This window comes from Zonotrichia leucophrys, unplaced genomic scaffold (assembly GCF_028769735.1).
Source record: "Zonotrichia leucophrys gambelii isolate GWCS_2022_RI unplaced genomic scaffold, RI_Zleu_2.0 Scaffold_248_76883, whole genome shotgun sequence".
In the NCBI taxonomy this organism is placed as follows: domain Eukaryota; kingdom Metazoa; phylum Chordata; class Aves; order Passeriformes; family Passerellidae; genus Zonotrichia; species Zonotrichia leucophrys.
The window spans coordinates 45405-65000 of NW_026992453.1; the positions used below are offsets into that span (position 1 = coordinate 45405).

The 19596-nt window shown below is 48.9% G+C and overlaps 1 protein-coding gene across 1 annotated transcript in view; it reads left to right on the top strand.

The window, feature by feature from the left end:
- The window catches only part of LOC135441343 (bromodomain-containing protein 4-like), a 34606-nt gene extending 25492 nt beyond the window's left edge, over positions 1-9114 (top strand). Inside the window, exons 8-10 of the mRNA XM_064700889.1 lie at positions 3463-3662; positions 6665-6963; positions 9002-9114. Of these exons, the coding sequence (XP_064556959.1) occupies positions 3463-3662; positions 6665-6963; positions 9002-9114 (612 nt within the window). The remainder of the gene's footprint in view (positions 1-3462; positions 3663-6664; positions 6964-9001) is intronic.
- Positions 9115-19596: the final 10482 nt, after the last annotated feature.

Below are 19596 nucleotides of genomic sequence, written 5' to 3' on the forward strand. Positions count from 1 at the left end.
TTTTGACCAAAATTGTTGGGTTTGTCAACCGAAAATCATTGGCTGTCAACCTAAACTTGTTGGGTTTGTTGACCTAAAATCATTGGGTTTGTTGACCCAAAATTGTTGGGTTTGTTGATCTAAATGGTTGGACTTTTTGACCAAAATTGTTGGGTTTGCTGAGCTGAAATCGATGGGTTTGCTGACCCAAAATCGTTGGGTTTGTTGACCTAAATTGTTGGGTTCATTGACCTGGAATTGTTGGGTTCACGGATCTAAATAGTTGGGTTTGTTCATCTGGAGTTTCGGGTTTGTGGACCCAGAATCATTGAGTTTGTCAGCCTGAATTGTTGGGTTTGTGGACCAAGACCATTGGGTTTGTTGACTGAAAATTGTTGGATTTTTTGACCAAAATTGTTGGGTTTGTAGCCCCAGAATCATTGGTTTTGTCAACCCAAAATCATTGAGTTTGTGAACCTGAAATTGTTGGGTTGGTTGACCCAAAACCATTGGGTTTTTTGACCCAGGATTGTTGGGTTTATTGACCCAAAATTGTTTGGTTTGTTGGCTTAAATCATTGTGTTTGTTGACCCAAAATGGTTGAGTATTTTGCGCTAAATCATCAGGTTTCTTGACCCAGAATTGTTGAGTTTGTTGCCCCAAAATCGTTGGGTTTTTGCCCCAAAACCGTTGGGTTTGTGGCCCCAGAATTGTTGGGTTTGTCAGTGCAGAATCGTTTGGTTGATTGACCCAAAATTTCTGCGTTGACTTGAAACAGTTGGGTTTGTCAGCCTGAAATTGTTGCGTTTGTCAGCCTGAAATTGTTTGTTTTTTTGACCTGAATTGTTGAGTTTGTCAGCCCAGAATGGTTTGGTTTGATGACCCAGAATCGTTGGTTTTGTGGACCTAAATTGTTGGAGTTTTTTACCAAAATTGTTGGGTTTGTCAACCTAAGTCGTTGGGTTTGTTGACCCGAATCGTTTGGTTTGTCAGCCTGGAATCGTTGGGTTTGTTGGCCCAAAGCTGTTGGATTGACTTGAAATAGTTGGGTTTGTTGACCCAAAATCGTTGGGTTTGTTGACCCAGAATTGTTGGGTTTGTTGGCCCAAAATCGTTGGGTTTGTTGACCCAAAATTGTTGGGTTTATTGACTTAGAGCTGTTGGTCTTGTCAACCTGAAATCATTGGGTTGTTGACCTAAGTTGTTTCGTTTGTTGGCCCAAAATTGTTGGGTTTGTGGACCTAAATTATTGGATTTTTGAACAAAATTGTTGGGTTGGTCAACCTAAAATTGTTGAGTTTGTCAACCCAGAATCCCTGGGTTTGTTGACCTAGAATTGTTGGGTTTGTTGAGCCAAGTTGTTTGGTTTGTGAACCCAGAATCATTTTGTTTGTTGACCTAAATCGTTGGAGGTGGCAGGTGGGGTCCTGGGTTGGGTTTGGTGACCCTGGAGGTCTCCATGGACCCTTGGAGGTGACAGTGACCAGGTGGGGTCATGGATTGGGCTTGATGACCCTGGAGGTCTCCTTGGAAGAACTGGACCCAGCTCTGGCTGAGAACGTTGGGCTCAGTCCAGGTGGGACCTGATGACCTTGGAGGTCCCCATGGAACCATTGGAGGTGACAGTGACCAGGTGGGGTCATGGGTTGGGTTTGATGACCCTGGAGGTCTCCAGGTGGGGTTGGTCAATCCCAGGTTGCAATCAACGACCCTGGAAGTGACCATGGAATGGTTGGAGGTGACAGTGACCAGGTGGGATCATGGGTTGGGTTTGATGACTCTGGAGGTGTCCATGGACCTCCTGGACACTGATCTGGGTGATCACGTGGGGTTGGTCAATCCCAGGTTACAATCCATGACCTTGGAGGCCTCCATGGAACCATTGGAGGTGACAGTGACCAGGTGGGATCACGGGTTGGGTTTGGTGACTCTGGAGGTGTCCATGGAACACTTTGTGACCAGGTGGGGTCATGGGTTGGTTTTGATGACCCTGAAGGTGTCCATGGAACCATTGGAGGTGACAGTGACCAGGTGGGGTCAGTCATGGGTTGGGTTTGATGACCTTGGAGGTCTCTGGGTGGGGTTGGTCAATCCCAGGTTGCAGTCAATGACCCTGGAGGTGACCATGGAATGGTTGGAGGTGACAGTGACCAGCTGGGGTCAGTCATGGGTTGGGTTTGATGACCCTGGAGGTGTCCATGGAACCATTGGAGATGACATTCAGCTGGGATTATTTATGGGTTGGGTTTGATGACCTTGGAGGTTTCCAGGTGGGGTTGGTCAATCCCAGGTTGCAGTCAATGACCTTGGAGGTGACCATGGCATGGTTGGAGGTGACAGTGACCAGGTGGGATCATGGGTTGGGTTTGATGACCTTGGAGGTTTCCATGGACCTCCTGGACACTGATCTGGGTGATCACGTGGGGTTGGTCAATCCCAGGTTACAATCCATGACCTTGGAGGCCTCCATGGAACCATTAGAGGTGACACTCCGTGACCAGTTGGGATCACGGGTTGGGTTTGATGACCCTGGAGGTGTCCATGGAACCATTGGAGATGACAGTGACTGGCCGAGGTCAATCAGAGGTCATGGTTTGATGACCTTGGAGGTGTCCATGGAACACTCAGTGACCGGGTGGGGTCATGGGTTGGCTTTGATGACCCTGGGGGTGTCCATGGAACCATTGAAGGTGACAGTGACCGGGTGGGGTCAGTCGTGGGTTGGGTTTGATGACCCTGGAGGTGTCCATGGAAGGACTGGAGGACACTGGGGGGGCTGAGAAGGTTGGGCTCAGTCCCTGGTGGGACTTGATGATCTTGGAGGTGTCCATGGAACCATTGGAGGTGACACTCAGTGACCAGGTGGGGTCAGTCATGGGTTGGGTTTGATGACCTTGGAGGTCTCCAGGTGGGGTTGGTCAATCCCAGGTTGCAGTCAATGACCCTGGAGGTGACCATGGAATGGTTGGAGGTGACAGTGACCAGGTGGGATCATGGGTTGGCTTTGATGACCCTGGAGGTCTCCATGGAAGGACTGCACCCAACTCTTGCTGAGAATCTTGGGCTCAGTCCCTGGTGGGACTTGATGATCTTGGAGGTGTCCATGGAACCATTGAAGGTGACAGTGACTGGCCGAGGTCAATCAGAGGTCAGGTTTGATGACCTTGGAGGTGTCCATGGAACACTCAGTGACCGGGTGGGGTCATGGGTTGGGTTTGGTGACCTTGGAGGTGTCCATGGAACCATTGGAGGTGACAGTGACCAGGTGGGATCATGGGTTGGCTTTGATGACCCTGGAGGTCCCCATGGACCCCCTGGTCACTGACCAGATGGGGGTTGGTCAATCCCAGCTTACCGTCCATGACCTTGGAGATGACCAAGGCGTGGCTGCACCCAGCTCTGCTTGAGCATCTTGGGCTCAGTCTGAGGTGGGCCCTGACCTTCTGGAGAACTTCCAACCTCCCACCTCTCCCATTCCCACAGCTGAAGGCCGTGCACGAGCAGCTGGCGGCGCTGTCCCAGCCCCAGCAGAACAAACCAAAGAAGAAGGAGAAGGACAAGAAGGAGAAGAAGAAGGAGAAGCACAAAAAGAAGGAGGAGCTGGAGGACACCAAGAAGAGCAAAGCCAAGGAGCCGCCGCCCAAGAAGGCCAAGAAGAGCAACAGCAACAGCAGCGCCTCCAGGTGGGCCCTTCCCACAATTCCCTGGGGCGGTTTGGGGATCCCCCGGTGCTAATTAAGGTAATTCATTAATTAATGAGGCCTTGGGGGATGGTTGGGGTTGTGCCCAGCCTTGAGCTCAGCTCAGGGTTTGGGGTTGGTTCTTCTCGGTGGTGCTGGGCGGGTGGAGGGCCTGGGGCGTGCGGGAGAAACTTCAGCTCGGTTTGGGAGGTCCAGGAGCAAATTAGGCTCAGCTTTGGGTGTCCAAAACCAGTTTGAGCTCAGCTTTGGGTGTCCAAAACCAGCCTGAGCTCAGTTTTGGGTGTCCAAAACCAACTTCAGCTCAGTTTTGGGTGTCCAAAACCAGCCTGAGCTCAGCTTTGGGTGTCCAAAACCAGTTTGAGCTCAGTTTTGGGTGTCCAAAACCAGCTTGAGCTCAGTTTTGGGTGTCCAAAACCAATTTGAGCTCAGTTTTGGGTGTCCAAAACCAGCCTGAGCTCAGTTTTGGGTGTCCAGGAGAAGCTTGAGCTCAGTTTTTGGTGTCCAGGAGTAAATTAAGTTCAGTTTTGGGTGTCCAAATCCAGCTTGAGCTCAGTTTTGGGTGTCCAGGAGCAAGTTAAGCTCAGTTTTGGGTTTCTGAATGGCTTGAGCTCAGTTTTTGGACGTCCTAAACCAGCCTGAGCTCAGTTTTTGGTGTCCAGGAGTAAATTAAGTTCAGTTTTGGGTGTCCAAAACCAACTTCAGCTCAGTTTTGGGTGTCCAAAACCACCTTGAGCTCAGCTTTGGGTGTGCAGGAGCAAGTTAAGATCTCGGATTTGGGTTTCTGAATGGCTTGAGCTCAGTTTTGGGGGTCCAGGAGCAAGTTAAGCTCAACTTTGGGTGTCTGAATGGCTTGAGCTCAGTTTTTGGGTGTCCTAAACCAGCCTGAGCTCAGCTTTGGGCGTCCAGGAGAAGCTTGAGCTCAGTTTTTGGTGTCCAGGAGTAAATTAAGTTCAGCTTTGGGTGTGCAGGAGCAAATTCAGCTCAGCTTTGGGCGTCCTAAACCAGCCTGAGCTCAGTTTTGGGTGTCCAGGAGAAGCTTGAGCTCAGTTTTTGGTGTCCAGGAGTAAATTAAGTTCAGTTTTGGGTGTCCAAAACCAACTTCAGCTCAGTTTTGGGTGTGCAGGAGCAATTTCAGCTCAGCTTTGGGCTTCTGAATGGCGTGAGCTCAGGTCTGGGTGTCCAGGAGCAGGTGGAGCTCAGTCTGGACCATCTCGAGCTCACCTTGGCATCACCACCCATTTTAAGCTCAGCTCCATCTGAGCTTCACCTGAAAGCCACAACCAACAAAGGAACAAAACCAGATCTCCTCCAGCTGCTGTGCCTTAGGCTGGGGTTAGCTCAGGTTTAAGGCCGGATTTAGGTCAATTTTAAGTCTAAAACCCCATTTTTTGGTCACGCACACTCCAGGAAGGAGCCGGTGGCAGTGAAGTTCTCCAGATCCTGTGGGTTAGGGCTGGTTTAGGTCGGATTTAGGTCAATTTTAAGTCTAAAACCCCATTTTTTGGTCATGTATCAAGAAGGAGCCGGTGGCAGTGAAGTTCTCCAGATCCTGTGGGTTTAGGGCTGATTTAGGTTGGATTTAGACCACGTTTAGGCTGAGTTTAGACCAGGTTTAGGCCTAAACCCCCACGTTTTGTTGACCTGAGCAGCAAGAAGGAGCTGGTGCCAGTGAAGTTCTCCAGATCCTGTGGGTTAGGCTGGGTTTAAGTCCAAAACCCCATTTTTTGGTCACTCACACAGCAAGAAGGAGCTGGTGGCAGTGAAGTTCTCCAGGTTCTGTAGGTTAGGACTGGTTTAGGTTGGGTTTAGACTGGGTTTCGATCAGGTTTAGGCTGGGTTTAGATCAGGTTTAGGCCTAAACCTCCATGTTTTGTTGGCATGAACCGCAAGGAGCCGGTGGCAGTGAAGTCCTTTAGATCCTGTGGGTTAGGGTTGGTTTAGGTTGGGTTTAGGTCAGGTTTAGGCTGGGTTTAGGCCTAAACCCCCACGTTTTGTTGGCATGAACCGCAAGGAGCCGGTGGCAGTGAAGTTTTCCAGATCCTGTGGGTGAGGCTGGGTTTAGGTTGGGCTTAGACTGGGTTTAAGTCCAAAACCCCATTTTTTGGTCACTCACACAGCAAGAAGGAGCCGGTGGTAGTGAAGTTTTTCAGATCCTGTGGGTTAGGACTGGTTTAGGTTGGGTTTAGGCCTAAATCCCCAAGTTTTGTTGGCATGAACCGCAAGGAGCTGGTGGCAGTGAAGTTCTCCAGATCCTGTGGGTTTAGGACTGGGTTTAGGCTGGGTTTAGGTCAGGTTTAGACCAGGTTTAGGCCTAAACCCCCACGTTTTGTTGACCTGAGCAGCAAGAAGGAGATGGTGCCAGTGAAGTTCTCCAGATCCTGTGGGTTAGGGCTGGTTTATGTTGGGTTTAAGTCCAAAACCCCATTTTTTGGTCACTCACACAGCAAGAAGGAGCCGGTGGTAGTGAAGTTTTCCAGATCCTGTGGGTTAGGCTGGGTTTAGACTGGTTTTAGGTCAGGTTTTGACCAGGTTTAGGCCTAAACCCCCACGTTTTGTTGACCTGAGCAGCAAGAAGGAGCTGGTGCCAGTGAAGTTCTCCAGGTTCTATAGATTTAAGACTGGTTTAGGTTGGGTTTAGACTGGGTTTAGATCAGGTTTAGGCCTAAACCCCCACGTTTTGTTGACCTGAGCAGCAAGAAGGAGCTGGTGCCAGCGAAGTTCTCCAGATCCTGTGTGTGAGGCTGGGTTTAGACTGGTTTTAGGTCTGGTTTAGGCTGGGTTTAGACTGGTTTTAGGTCAGGTTTGACCAGGTTTAGGCCTAAACCCCCACGTTTGGTTGACCCGAGCAGCAAGAAGGAGCTGGTGCCAGTGAAGTTCTCCAGATCCTGTGGGTTAGGCTGGGTTTAGGCTGGTTTTAGGTCAGGTTTAGACTGGTTTTAGGTCAGGTTTAGGCCTAAACCCCCACGTTTGGTTGACCCGAGCAGCAAGAAGGAGCCAGCGCCGGTGAAGCCCAGCAAAGCCGCGCCCGCCTACGAGTCGGAGGAGGAGGAGAAGTGCAAGCCCATGTCGTACGAGGAGAAGCGGCAGCTGAGCCTGGACATCAACAAACTGCCCGGGGAGAAGCTGGGCAGGGTCGTGCACATCATCCAGTCCCGGGAGCCCTCGCTCAAGAACTCCAACCCCGACGAGATCGAGATCGACTTCGAGACGCTGAAGCCGTCGACGCTGCGCGAGCTCGAGCGCTACGTCACCTCCTGCCTGCGCAAGAAGAGGAAACCCCCAGGTACCTCCAGACCCCAAAATTTGGGGGTTTTCAGCCCGATTTTATGGTGGTTTTAATTCCCAGGGTTGGGTTTTTGGGGAGGTTTTGGGAGGTGGTTTGGCCTCGCCAAGATGGCGGCAGGTAGGATTCAAAATGGCGGGTGGGATTCAAAATGGTGTCAGGTGGGATTCAAAATGGAGGCAGGTGGGAGATTCAAAATGGCGGCAGATGGGATTCATAGTGGCGGCAGATGGGATTCAAAATGGCGACAGTGGGATTCAAAATGGAGGCGGGGGATTCAAAATCGCGACAGTGGGATTCAAAATGGAGGCAGGTGGGAGATTCAAAATGGCAGGGATTCAAAATGGCGGCAATGAGATTCAGAATGGAGGCGGGTGGGACTCGAGATGGCGGCGGGTGGGATTCAAATTGGCGACAGTGGGATTCAAAATGGCAGCGGGCAGGATTCAAAATGGCGGCAATGAGATTCAGAATGAACCCACCCGTTGAGTTCAGGATGGCCCAGTTGAGTTTAAGGTGACCCACTTGAGTGTGGAACCAACCAATTAAGTTTAGAACCAACTGGTTGGGTTTAGCATGACCCAGTTGAGTGTAGAACCAACCAGTTGAGCTTGGGACGACCCAGCTGAGTTTAGGATGAACCAGTTGAGTTGAGGCTGCCCCAGTTGGGTTTAGAACCAACCAGTTGAGTTCAGGATGACCCAGTTGGGTTTAGAACCACCTGATTTCATTTTGACTGAACCGGTTGAGTTTAGAACCAGCCCGTTGAGTTCAAGATGACCCAGTTGGGTTTACAACCAACCAGTTGAGTTTAGAACCAACCGGTTGGGTTTACAATGAACTGGTTGAGTTTAGAACCAGCCCGTTGAGTTCAGGAAGACCCAGTTGGGTTTACAACCAACCGGTTGGGTTTAGAACCAACCAGTTGAGTTTACAATGAACTGGTTGAGTTTAGAACCAACCAGTTGAGTTCAGGACGACCCAGTTGGGTTTAGAACCACCTGATTTCGTTTCAACTGAACCGGTTGAGTTTAGAACCAACCAGTTGGGTTTACAATGAACTGGTTGAGTTTAGAACCAGCCTGTTGAGTTCAGGATGACCCAGTTGGGTTTAAAACCAACCAGTTGAGTTTGGGATGAGCCAGTTTGGGTTTAGAATGAACCAGTTGCATTTAGAACCAACCCGTTGAGCTTGGGATGACCCAGCTGAGTTTAGGATGACCCAGTTGAGTTGAGGCTGCCCCAGTTGGGTTTAGAACCACCTGATTTCATTTTGACTGAATTGGTTTAGAACCAACCAGTTGAGTTCAGGATGACCCAGTTGGGTTTAGAACCACTTGGTTGAGTTTAGAACCAACCAGTTGAGTTTACAATGAACTGGTTGAGTTTAGAACCAGCCTGTTGAGTTCAAGATGACCCATTTGGGTTTACAACCAACTGGTTGAGTTTAGAACCAACCAGTTGAGTTCAGGACGACCCAGTTGGGTTTAGAACCAACCGGTTGAGTTTAGAACCAACTGGTTGAGTTTGGGATGAGCCAGTTTGGGTTTAGAATGAACCAGTTGGGTTTACAACCAACCGGTTGAGTTTACAATGAACTGGTTGAGTTTAGAACCAGCCCGTTGAGTTCAAGATGACCCAGTTGGGTTTACAACCAACCGGTTGGGTTTACAACCAACCAGTTGAGTTCAAGATGATCCAGTTGGGTTTACAACCAACCAGTTGAGTTTACAATGAACTGGTTGAGTTTAGAACCAGCCCGTTGAGTTCAAGATGACCCAGTTGGGTTTACAACCAACCGGTTGGGTTTAGAACCAGCCTGTTGAGTTCAAGATGACCCAGTTGGGTTTAGAACCAACCGGTTGAGTTTAGAACCAACCGGTTGAGTTTAGAACCAGCCAGTTGAGTTCAAGATGACCCAGTTGGGTTTAGACCCAACCGGTTGAGCTCAGGCTGCCCCAGTTGGGACTCCCCCGTTGCGTTGACCCCCCCGTCCCCGTTTCCGCCCCGATTGACGCTCTCCCGTTGCTCCCGGCAGAGAAGCTCGACGTCCTGGCCGGCTCCTCCAAGCTCAAGGGCTTCTCCTCGTCCGAGTCGGAGTCGAGCAGCGAGTCGAGCTCCTCGGACAGCGACGAGTCGGACTCAGGTTAGCGCCTCCCTCCTTCCCTCCCTTGTGGCAGAAATAAAATCTCGATTTCATCGCCGCCTCCGCCGTCCGCTCGTCTTTGGGGGAGCCTCGGCCCCGCCCCGGCCCCGCCCACCGCGGATTTGGAATTTTTGTGGATTTTTTATAATTCTGGAACGAGCGCCGTGGGGTCGGTGGGGTCGGTGAGGGGGGGATTGGGGTGGTGGGGTTGGGGGTGGAGATGGAGGGAGAGGGGGTTTGGGGGGAAATGGGATTTTATGGAGGAAAATGGGATTTTGGGGGGAAAAAAATGGGATTTTATGGGGGAAAAATAGGATTTTGTGGGAACAAAATGGGATTTTGTGGGGGAAAAATACGGGATTTTATGGAGGAAAAATAGGATTTTGTGGAAAAAAAATGGGATTTTATGGGGGGAAAATAGGATTTTGGGGGAAAATATGATTTTGTGGGAACAAAATGGGATTTTGTGGAAAAAAAATGGGATTTTATGGGGGAAAAATAGGATTTTGTGGGAAAAAAAAATGGGATTTTGTGGGGAAAAAAACAGGATTTTATGAGGGAAAAATAGGATTTTGTGGGAACAAAATGGGATTTTATTAGGGAAAAATAGGATTTTGTGGGGGAAAAATACGGGATTTTATGGAGGAAAAATAGGATTTTGGGGGAAAACATGATTTTGTGGGAAAAAAATGGGATTTTATGGGAAAAAAATGGGATTTTATGGGGGAAAAATAGGATTTTGTGGGAAAAAAAAGGGATTTTATGGGGGAAAAATATGATTTTGTGGGAACAAAATGAGATTTTGCGGGGGAAAAATACGGGATTTTATGGAGGAAAAATAGGGTTTTGTGGAAAAAAAATGGGATTTTATGGGGGAAAAATGGGATTTTGTGGGAAAAAAAATGGGATTTTATGGAGGAAAAATAGGATTTTGTGGGGAAAAAAAGGATTTTATGGGGGAAAAATGGGATTTTGTGGAAAAAAAATGGGATTTTATGGGGGAAAAATATGATTTTGTGGGAACAAAATGGGATTTTGTGTGGGAAAAATACGGGATTTTATGGAGGAAAAATAGGATTTTGTGGGAAAAAAAAGGATTTTATGGGGGAAAACTAGGATTTTGTGGGAAAAAAATGGAATTTTATGGGGAAAAAATAGGATTTTGGGGGAAAAATATGATTTTGTGGGAACAAAATGGGATTTTGTGGGGGAAAAATACAGGATTTTATGGGGGAAAAATAGGATTTTGTGGGAAAAAAATGGGATTTTATGGGGGAAAAATAGGATTTTGTGGGAAAAAAATGGGATTTTGTGGGGGAAAAATACGGGATTTTATGGAGGAAAAATAGGGTTTTGTGGAAAAAAAAGGATTTTATGGGGGAAAAATGGGATTTTGTGGGAAAAAAATGGGATTTTGTGGGGGGAAAAATGGGATTTTGTGGGCGGGAAATGGGGTTTTGTGGGGGGAAATGGGATTTTATGGAGAAAAAAATAGGATTTTGTGGGGTAAATGGGATTTTATTGGGAAAAATGGGATATTGTGGATAAAAATATGGAGGAGATGGGGTTTTAGGGAGAGAAAAAAAGATGGAATTAAAGGGATTTTATGGAAAAAATGGGAAAAAAGATGGAGCATATGGGATTTTATGGAGAGAAATATGTAGGGAAAGGGATTTGGGGGAAAAAAATAGGATTTTATGGAGAAAAAAATGGAGCAGATGGGGTTTTATGGAGAAAATAGGATTTTATAGAGAAAAAAATGGAGGGAAAGGGATTTGGTGGGAAAAATGGGGAAAAAACATGGAGAGAAAGGGATTTTATGGAGAAAAATATGGAGGGAAAGGGATTTTATGGAAAAAATGGGATTTTATGGGGAAAACAAAATTTTATGAAGACAAAATTGAGGGAACAGAATTTTATTGGTTAAAAAATTGACAAAAATGGGATCTTGAGGTTAAAAATCATTGAGGAGGTGGCATTTGATGGATTGAAAAAATGGGGAAAATTGGATTTTAGGGCTAAATCAGGGAGGAAATGGGATTTTAGGGATAAATCCCATTTTTATTTTACGGAACCGTGTGGATTTGGGATCTGAAGGGAAAATTGGATTTTGAGGGAATTTGGAATTCCAAGTCGCCGACGTCGCCCCCTGCGCCTTCCTTGGGATAAAATTCCAATTTTTCCTGGTTTTTATCCCAAATTTTCCTGGGTTTTGTCCCAAATTTTCCTGGTTATTATCCCAGTTTTTCATGGGTATTTTCCCAGATTTTCCTAATTCCCACCTTTCTTTATGCCCCTTTGGAAAATTGGATCCCTTGAATATTTAGGAATAATAAAAGCGATAAAAAAAGACTCCAAAATTTCACTTTTTTCATGGAATTCCACCCCAGGATTTGGGAATTTGGATCCGTCCGTCGGCGTTTCGCCGTTTGGGTGGGAATAAAATGAGGATTTTGGGGGAAATTTTGGGAAAATCCCAGAAATTTGACATTTCTGCCCCAAAATCACCTGCAAGTGACTTTTCCATTTATCCCCATGGATTTGGGGTTGAAGGTTCCTCCATGGGTTGGGTTGGGATCTCCAAAATCCGGGAGGATCCTTCTGGGAACGCGATTCCGACTCGGATCCGACAGCCAGGGAGGAAATTTGGGATCAGCCTTGGGTTGGAATTTCTGGAATCTTCTTGTGGACCAGGAAATTCCAATTTGGACCCAAAAACGATGGTGGAGTTTGGGATCATCCTTGGGTTGGGATCTCCAGGATCTCCATGGAACCTCACGATTCCAACTGGGACCCAAAATCGGTGATGGAGTTTGGGATCATCCTTGGGTTGAAGTCCTTGGAATCTTCTTGTGGACCAGGAAATTCCAATTTGGGCCCAAAATCGGTGATGGAATTTGGGATCATCCTTGGGTTGGGATCTCCAGGATCTCCAGGAACTTCACAGTCCCATCTGCGACCCTAAATCGGTGATGGAGTTTGGGATCATCCTTGGGTTGAAGTCCTTGGATCTCCTTCTGGACCAGGAAATTCCAATTTGGACCCAAAATCGGTGATAAACGTTGGGATCATCCTTGGGTTGGGATCTCCAAATTCAGGGGTCGTCCTTCTGGGAACGCGATTCCAACTCGGATCCGACAGCCAGGGAGGAAATTTGGGATCATCCTTGGGTTGAAGTCCTTGGAATCTCCTTCTGGACCAGGGAATGCCAGCTGGGACCCGAAATCGGTGATGGAGTTTGGGATCATCCTTGGGTTGGGATCTCCAGGTGATCTCCGTGGAACCTCGTGAATCTGACTGGGACCCAAAATTGGTGATGGAGTTTAGGATCATCCTTGGGTTGGGATCTCCAGGATCTCCATGGAACCTCACAATTCCAACTGGGACCCAAAATCGGTGATGGAGTTTGGGGTCATCCTTGGGTTGAAGTCCTTGGAATCTTCTTGTGGACCAGAAAATTCCAATTTGGGCCCAAAATCGGTGATGGAATTTTGGATCATCCTTGGGTTGGGATCTCCAGGATCTCCATGGAACCTCACAATTCCAACTGGGATCCTAAATTGGTGATGGAGTTCAGGATCATCCTTGGGTTGTGATCTCCAGGATCTCCATGGAACCTCACAATTCCAACTGGGACCCAAAATTGGTGATGGAGTTTGGGATCATCCTTGGGTTGGGACCTCCAGGATCTCCATGGAACCTCACGATTCCAACTGGGACCCAAAATCGGTGATGGAGTTTGGGATCATCCTTGGGTTGAAGTCCTTGGAATCTCCTTCTGGACCAGGGAATGCCAGCTGGGACCCGAAATCGGTGATGGAATTTGGGATCATCCTTGGGTTGGGATCTCCAGGTGATCTCCATGGAACCTCACAATTCCATCTGGGACCCTAAATTGGTGATGGAGTTTGGGATCATCCTTGGGTTGGGATCTCCAGGATCTCCAGGTGATCTCCATGTAACTTCATGATTCCAACTGGGACCCAAAATTGGTGATGGAGTTTGGGATCATCCTTGGGTTGGGATCTCCAGGATCTCCAGGTGATCTCCATGGAACCTCGTGAATCTGACTGGGACCCAAAATTGGTGATGGAGTTCAGGATCATCCTTGGGTTGGGATCTCCAGGTGATCTCCAGGTGATCTCCATGGAACCTCACGATTCCAACTGGGACCCAAAATCGGTGATGGAGTTTGGGATCATCCTTGGGTTGGGATCTCCAGATTCCAGGATCATCCTTCTGGACTAGGAAATTCCAGTTGGCAATGAAGGTTGGGATCATCTGTGGGATCTCCAAAATCCAGGATGATCCTTTTGGGAACGCGATTCCAACCAGGACCCAAAATTATTGATGGAGTTTGGGATCATCCTTGGGTTGGGATCTCCAGGATCTCCAGGTGATCTCCATGGAACCTCACAATTCCATCTGGGACCCAAAATCGGTGATGGAGTTTGAGATCATCCTTGGGTTGGGATCTCCAGGATTTCCAGACGATCTCCATGTAACTTCATGATTCCAACTGGGACCCAAAATTGGGGATGGAGTTCAGGATCATCCTTGGGTTGGGATCTCCAGGATCTCCATGGAACCTCACAGTTCCAACTGGGACCCAAATCAGTGATGGAATTTGGGGTCCTCCTTGGGTTGAAGTCCTTGGAATCTTCTTCTGGACCAGGAAATTCAATTTGGACCCAAAATCGGTGATAAACGTTGGGGTCATCCTTGGGTTGGGATTTACAGGTGATCTCCATGGAACTTCACAATTCCAACTGGGACCCAAAATCGGGATGGAGTTTGGGATCATCCTTGGGTTGGGATCTCCAGGATCTCCATGGAACCTCACGATTCCAGCTGGGACCCAAAACTGGTGATGGAATTTGGGATCATCCTTGGGTTGAAGTCCTTGGATCTCCTTCTGGACCAGGAATTCCAATTTGGGCCAAAATCGGTGATGGAATTTGGATCATCCTTGGGTTCAGATCTCCAGGTGATCTCCATGGAACCTCACGATTCCAGCTGGGACCCAAAAATCGGTGATGGAGTTTGGGATCATCCTTGGGTTGAAGTCCTTGGAATCTCCTTCTGGACCAGGGAATGCCAGCTGGGACCCGAAATCGGTGATGGAATTTGGGATCATCCTTGGGTTGGGATCTCCAGGATCTCCAGGTGATCTCCATGGAACCTCGCGATTCCAACTGGGACCCAAAATTGGTGATGGAGTTTGGGATCATCCTTGGGTTGGGATCTCCAGGTGATCTCCATGGAACCTCACAATTCCAACTGGGACCCAAAATTGGTGATGGAGTTTGGGATCATCCTTGGGTTGGGATCTCCAGGATCTCCGTGGAACCTCACGATTCCAACTGGGACCCAAAATCGGTGATGGAGTTTGGGGTCATCCTTGGGTTGAAGTCCTTGGAATCTTCTTCTGGACCAGGAAATTCCAATTTGGACCCAAAATCGGTGATGGAGTTTGGGATCATCCTTGGGTTGGGATCTCCAAATTCAGGGGTCGTCCTTCTGGGAACGCGATTCCAACTCGGATCCGAAAGCCAGGGAGGAAATTTGGGATCATCCTTGGGTTGAAGTCCTTGGAATCTTCTTGTGGACCAGGAAATTCCAGTTTGGACCCAAAACCGATGGTGGAGTTTGGGATCATCCTTGGGTTGGGATCTCCAGGATCTCCATGGAACCTCACGATTCCAGCTGGGACCCAAAATCGGTGATGGAGTTTGGGATCATCCTTGGGTTGGGATCTCCAGGTCATCTCCAGGTGATCTCCATGGAACCTCGTGAATCTGACTGGGACCCAAAATCGGTGATGGAGTTTGGGACCATCCTTGGGTTGGGATCTCCAGGATCTCCATGGAACCTCATGATTCCAACTGGGACCCAAATCGGTGATGGGATTTGGGATCATTTTTGGGTTGAAATCCTTGGAATCTTCTGGACCTCAAGGTTCTGACTGGAACCCATCAACTGGCGATGGAATTTGGGATCATCCTTGGGTTGAAATCCTTGGAATCTTCTTCTGGACCTCGGATCAACAGTTGGCGTTGAAGGTTGGGATCGTCTTTGGGTTGGGATCTCCAAAATCCAGGATGATCGTTCTGAACATCTCAATTTTGACCGGGACCAACAACCAGCGATGGAATTTGGGATCATCCTTGGGTTGAAATCCTTGGAATTTCATTTTGGACCTCGCAGTTGGAACTGGGATCTGCTTGACAGTGGAATTTGGGATCATCTTTGGGCTGAAATCTTTGGAATTTCATTCTGGACCTCGCAATTCCAGCTGGGATCCAACGATGGAATTTGGGATTGTCTTTGGGTCGAAATCTTCGGAATTTCATTTTGGACCTCGCAATTCCAGCTGGGATCCAACGATGGAATTTGGGATTGTCTTTGGGTCGAAATCTTCGGAATTTAATTCTGGACCTCGCAATTCCAGCTGGGATCCAACGATGGAATTTGGGATTGTCTTTGGGTCGAAATCTTTGGAATTTCATTTTGGACCTCGCAATTCCAGCTGGGATCCAACGATGGAATTTGCCCGGGTTCTCCCTCTGGAGCAGCGACATTCCCAGGATATCTCATCCTGTGGAATCCATGGATTTTCTTGGCCGTTGGATCTTTTTCCGACAAATTTCCCTCCTTCTTTTTGGCGGCAAAATCGCCAATCCCAGAAATCCCTGGGGAATTCCAAACAATCCCTGGGGAGTTCCAGCCCCGTTCCCGATCGGGTTCATCAGGAGCCGTTCCCAAATTAATTATTTTTCTTTTCCCCTTTTTTTTTTGGCAGAAATGGCGCCAAAATTGAAGAAAAAAGGGCACTCGGGGAGGGAGCAGAAAAAGGTAGGAATGGGATTGGGATTGGGATTGGATCTGTGGGATTGGATCCATGGATTGGGATTGGATTGGGATGGAATCCATGGATTGGGATTGGATTAATTGGATTGGGATCCATGGATTGGGTTGGGATTGGGATCCATGGATTGGAATTGGATCATTAATTGGGTTGGGATTGGATCATTAATTGGATTGGGATTGGGATTGGATCATTAATTGGATTGGGATGGGATCCATGGATTGGGATTGGATTAATTGGATTGGGATCCATGTCTTGGGATGGGATCCATGGATTGGGTTGGGATTGGATCCATGGATTGGAATTGGATCATTAATTGGATTGGGATTGGGATTGGGATTGGATCATTAATTGGGTTGGGATTGGATCATTAATTGGATTGGGATTGGATCATTAATTGGATTGGGATTGGATCATTAATTGGGTTGGGATTGGATCATTAATTGGGTTGGGATGGGATCCGTGGATTGGGACTGAGATTGGATTGGTCATTTTGATGACAAAAAGCCATTTTGATGACCTAGAATCCCATTTAGATTCAGACCCAAGAGTTCTTTTCCAAGACCAAAAGACAATTTTGATGTTCAAAATCAAAAAATCCACCTTGAGATAACCCAAGACCTCACTTTGACCACCAAACCACCTTTAGGTGCCCAAGAGATCGTTTCCATGACCAAAAGACCATTTTGATGTCCAGAACCACCTTTAGATGACCCAAGAGCTCACTTTGACCACCTAAAGACCCTTTTAGTGACCAAAAGCACCTTTACATGACCCAAGAGCTCACATTGGTGTCCAAAACCACCTTTAGATGAGCCAAGAGTTTGTTTCAATGACCAAAACACCATTTTGGTGTCCAGAACCACCTTTAGGTGACCCAAGAGCTCATTTTGGTATCTAAATCCACCTTTAGGTGACCCAAGAGCTCACTTTGACCACCAAAGCACCATTTTAGTGTCCAAAACCATCATTGGATGACCCAGGAGATGATTTTGACAACCAAAACGCCATTTTGGTGTCCAAAACCACCTTTAGATGACCCAAGAGCTCATTTTGGTGTCCAGAACCACCTTTAGGTGACCCAAGAGCTCATTTTAGTTTCAAAAACCACCTTTAGATGACCCAAGGCCTCACTTCAACCACCAAAACGCCATTTTGGTGTCCAAAACCACATTTGGATGACCCGGGAGCTCACTTTGACCACCTAAAGACCCTTTTAGTGACCAAAAGCACCTTTAGGTGACCCAAGAGCTCATTTTGGTGTCCAAAACCACCTTTAGATGACCCAAGACCTCACTTCAACCACCAAAAGACTGTTTTAGTGTCCAAAACCCCCTTTACATGACCCAAAGCCTCACTTCGACCACCAAAACGCCATTTTGGTGTCCAAAACCACCTTTAGATGACCCAGGAGCTCACTTTGACCACCAAAACACCATTTTAGTGCCCAAAACCACTTTTAGATGACCCAGGAGATCATTTCCATGACCAAAAGACCATTTTGATGTCCAGAACCACCTTTAGATGACCCAAGAGCTCATTTTGGTGTCCAGAACCCCCTTTAGATGACCCAAGTGATCACTTTGACCACCAAAACACCAATTTTGTGTCCATAACTACCTTTAGGTGACCCAAGACCTTACTTTGACCACCAAAACACCATTGTAGTGTTTAAAGCCACCTTTAGATGAACCAAGTGATCAGTTTGACCACCAGAACGCCATTTTTGGCATCCAAAATCACCTTTAGGTGACCCAAGACCTCATTTTGGTATCTAAATCCACCTTTAGGTGACCCAAGAGCTCACTTTGACCACCAAAGCACCATTTTAGTGTCCAAAACCATCCTTGGATGACCCAGGAGATGATTTTGACCACCAAAACGCCATTTTGGTGTCCAGAACCACCTTTAGGTGACCCAAGAGCTCATTTTGGTGTCCAAAACCACCTTTAGGTGCCTCCACACCTCCCTTTGACAACCAAAATATTGATGACCACCACCTCCGATGCCCCCCCAGCCCATTTTGACGCCCCCACCACCCACCTCACCCCCTCCCCAAACCCCCCTTCCCCCTCCCCACCGCCCCATCCCCAGCTCTCCTGACCCCTCCTCACTCCTCCCGCAGCACCACCACCACCACCACCCCTCGGCTCCACCGCAGCCGCCCCCGGCGCCGCCACCACCGCCACCACCACCGCCCGTCCCGCCGGCGCTGCAGCCGCCGCAGCCGCAGCCGCAGCCGCAGCCGCCCGTCCCGCCGCCCGCCGCGCCCCCCAAGGCGTCCCCGCCGCCGCCGCCGCCGCCGCCGCCGTTCGTGGCGGCGCAGGTGCCGGTGCTGGAGCACCCCCTGCCCGGCGCCATGTTCGACACCATGGCGCACTTTGGGCAAGCCATGCTGCACCTGCCCCCGGCCGAGCTGCCCCCGGCGCCGCACCTGCCCCCGGCGCCGGCCGAGCACGGCACGCCGCCCCACCTCAGCCAGCACGTGGTGTCTCCTCCAGGTGAGCCGGGAGGGACTGAGGAGGAGGAGGAGGGTGGTGCTGGTGGTGGGGAAAGGGAATGTTGGGGTCTTGGTGTCCATCGTGGTCTGATCTCAGCTCCGTGTTCTTCCTGGACAACGTTGGGTGGGTTTGGGGTTGGTGGAGCGTGGCCTGCAAGTTCTGCTGGTCCCACCACCGTGTGCTTCTTGGACAGCACTGGGTGTGTTTGGGGCTGAAGGACAGTGCCCTGCAAGTTCTCCTGACCTCACCTCTGTGTCCTTCCTGAGACATCTCAGAAGGACAACACTGGGTGGGTTTGGGGTCTTGGTGTCCATCGTGGTCTGATCTCAGCTCTGTGTTCTTCCCGGACAACACTGGGCGGGTCTGTGGGCTGATGGACCGTGCCCTGCAAATTCTCCTGATCTCAGCTCCGTGTCCTTCCTGGACAATGTTGGGTGGGTTTGGGGTTGGTGGAGCGTGGCCTGCAAGTTCTGCTGGTCCCACCTCTGTGTCCTTCCTGGGACGTCCCACAAGACCGACACTGGGTGGGTTTGGGGCTGATGGACCGTGCCCTGCAAGTTCTCCTGACCTCACCTCTGTGTCCTTCCTGGGACATCCCAGAAGGACAACATTGGGTCCATCTGGGGAGTTATGGACCATCCCATGGAAGTTCTCCTGGTCCCACCTCGGTGTCCTTCCTGGGACATCCCAGAAGAAAAGGAGAACATTGGGTGGGTCCATGGGCTGAAGGACCATGCCATTGAAGTTCTCCTGGTCCCACCACCGTGTCCTTCCTGGGACATCTCAGAATGAAAGGACAACACTGGGTGGGTTTGGGGCTGGTGGACCGTGCCCTGCAAGTTCTCCTGGTCCCACCACCGTGTCCTTCCTGGGACATCCCAGAAGGACAACATTGGGTGGGTTTGGGGTTGGTGGATCATGCCCTGCAAGTTCTGCTGGTCTCACCTCTGTGTCCTTCCCGGACAACGTTGGGTGGCTCTGTGGCAGGTGAAACGGGGTTTGGGGTTTGGGATTTGGGGGCAGGTGAGAAAAAATGGATTTTGGGTTTGGGACTTGGGATTTCATACCATGCCCTGCAAGTTCTGCTGGTCCCACAACCGTGTCCTTCCTGGGACATC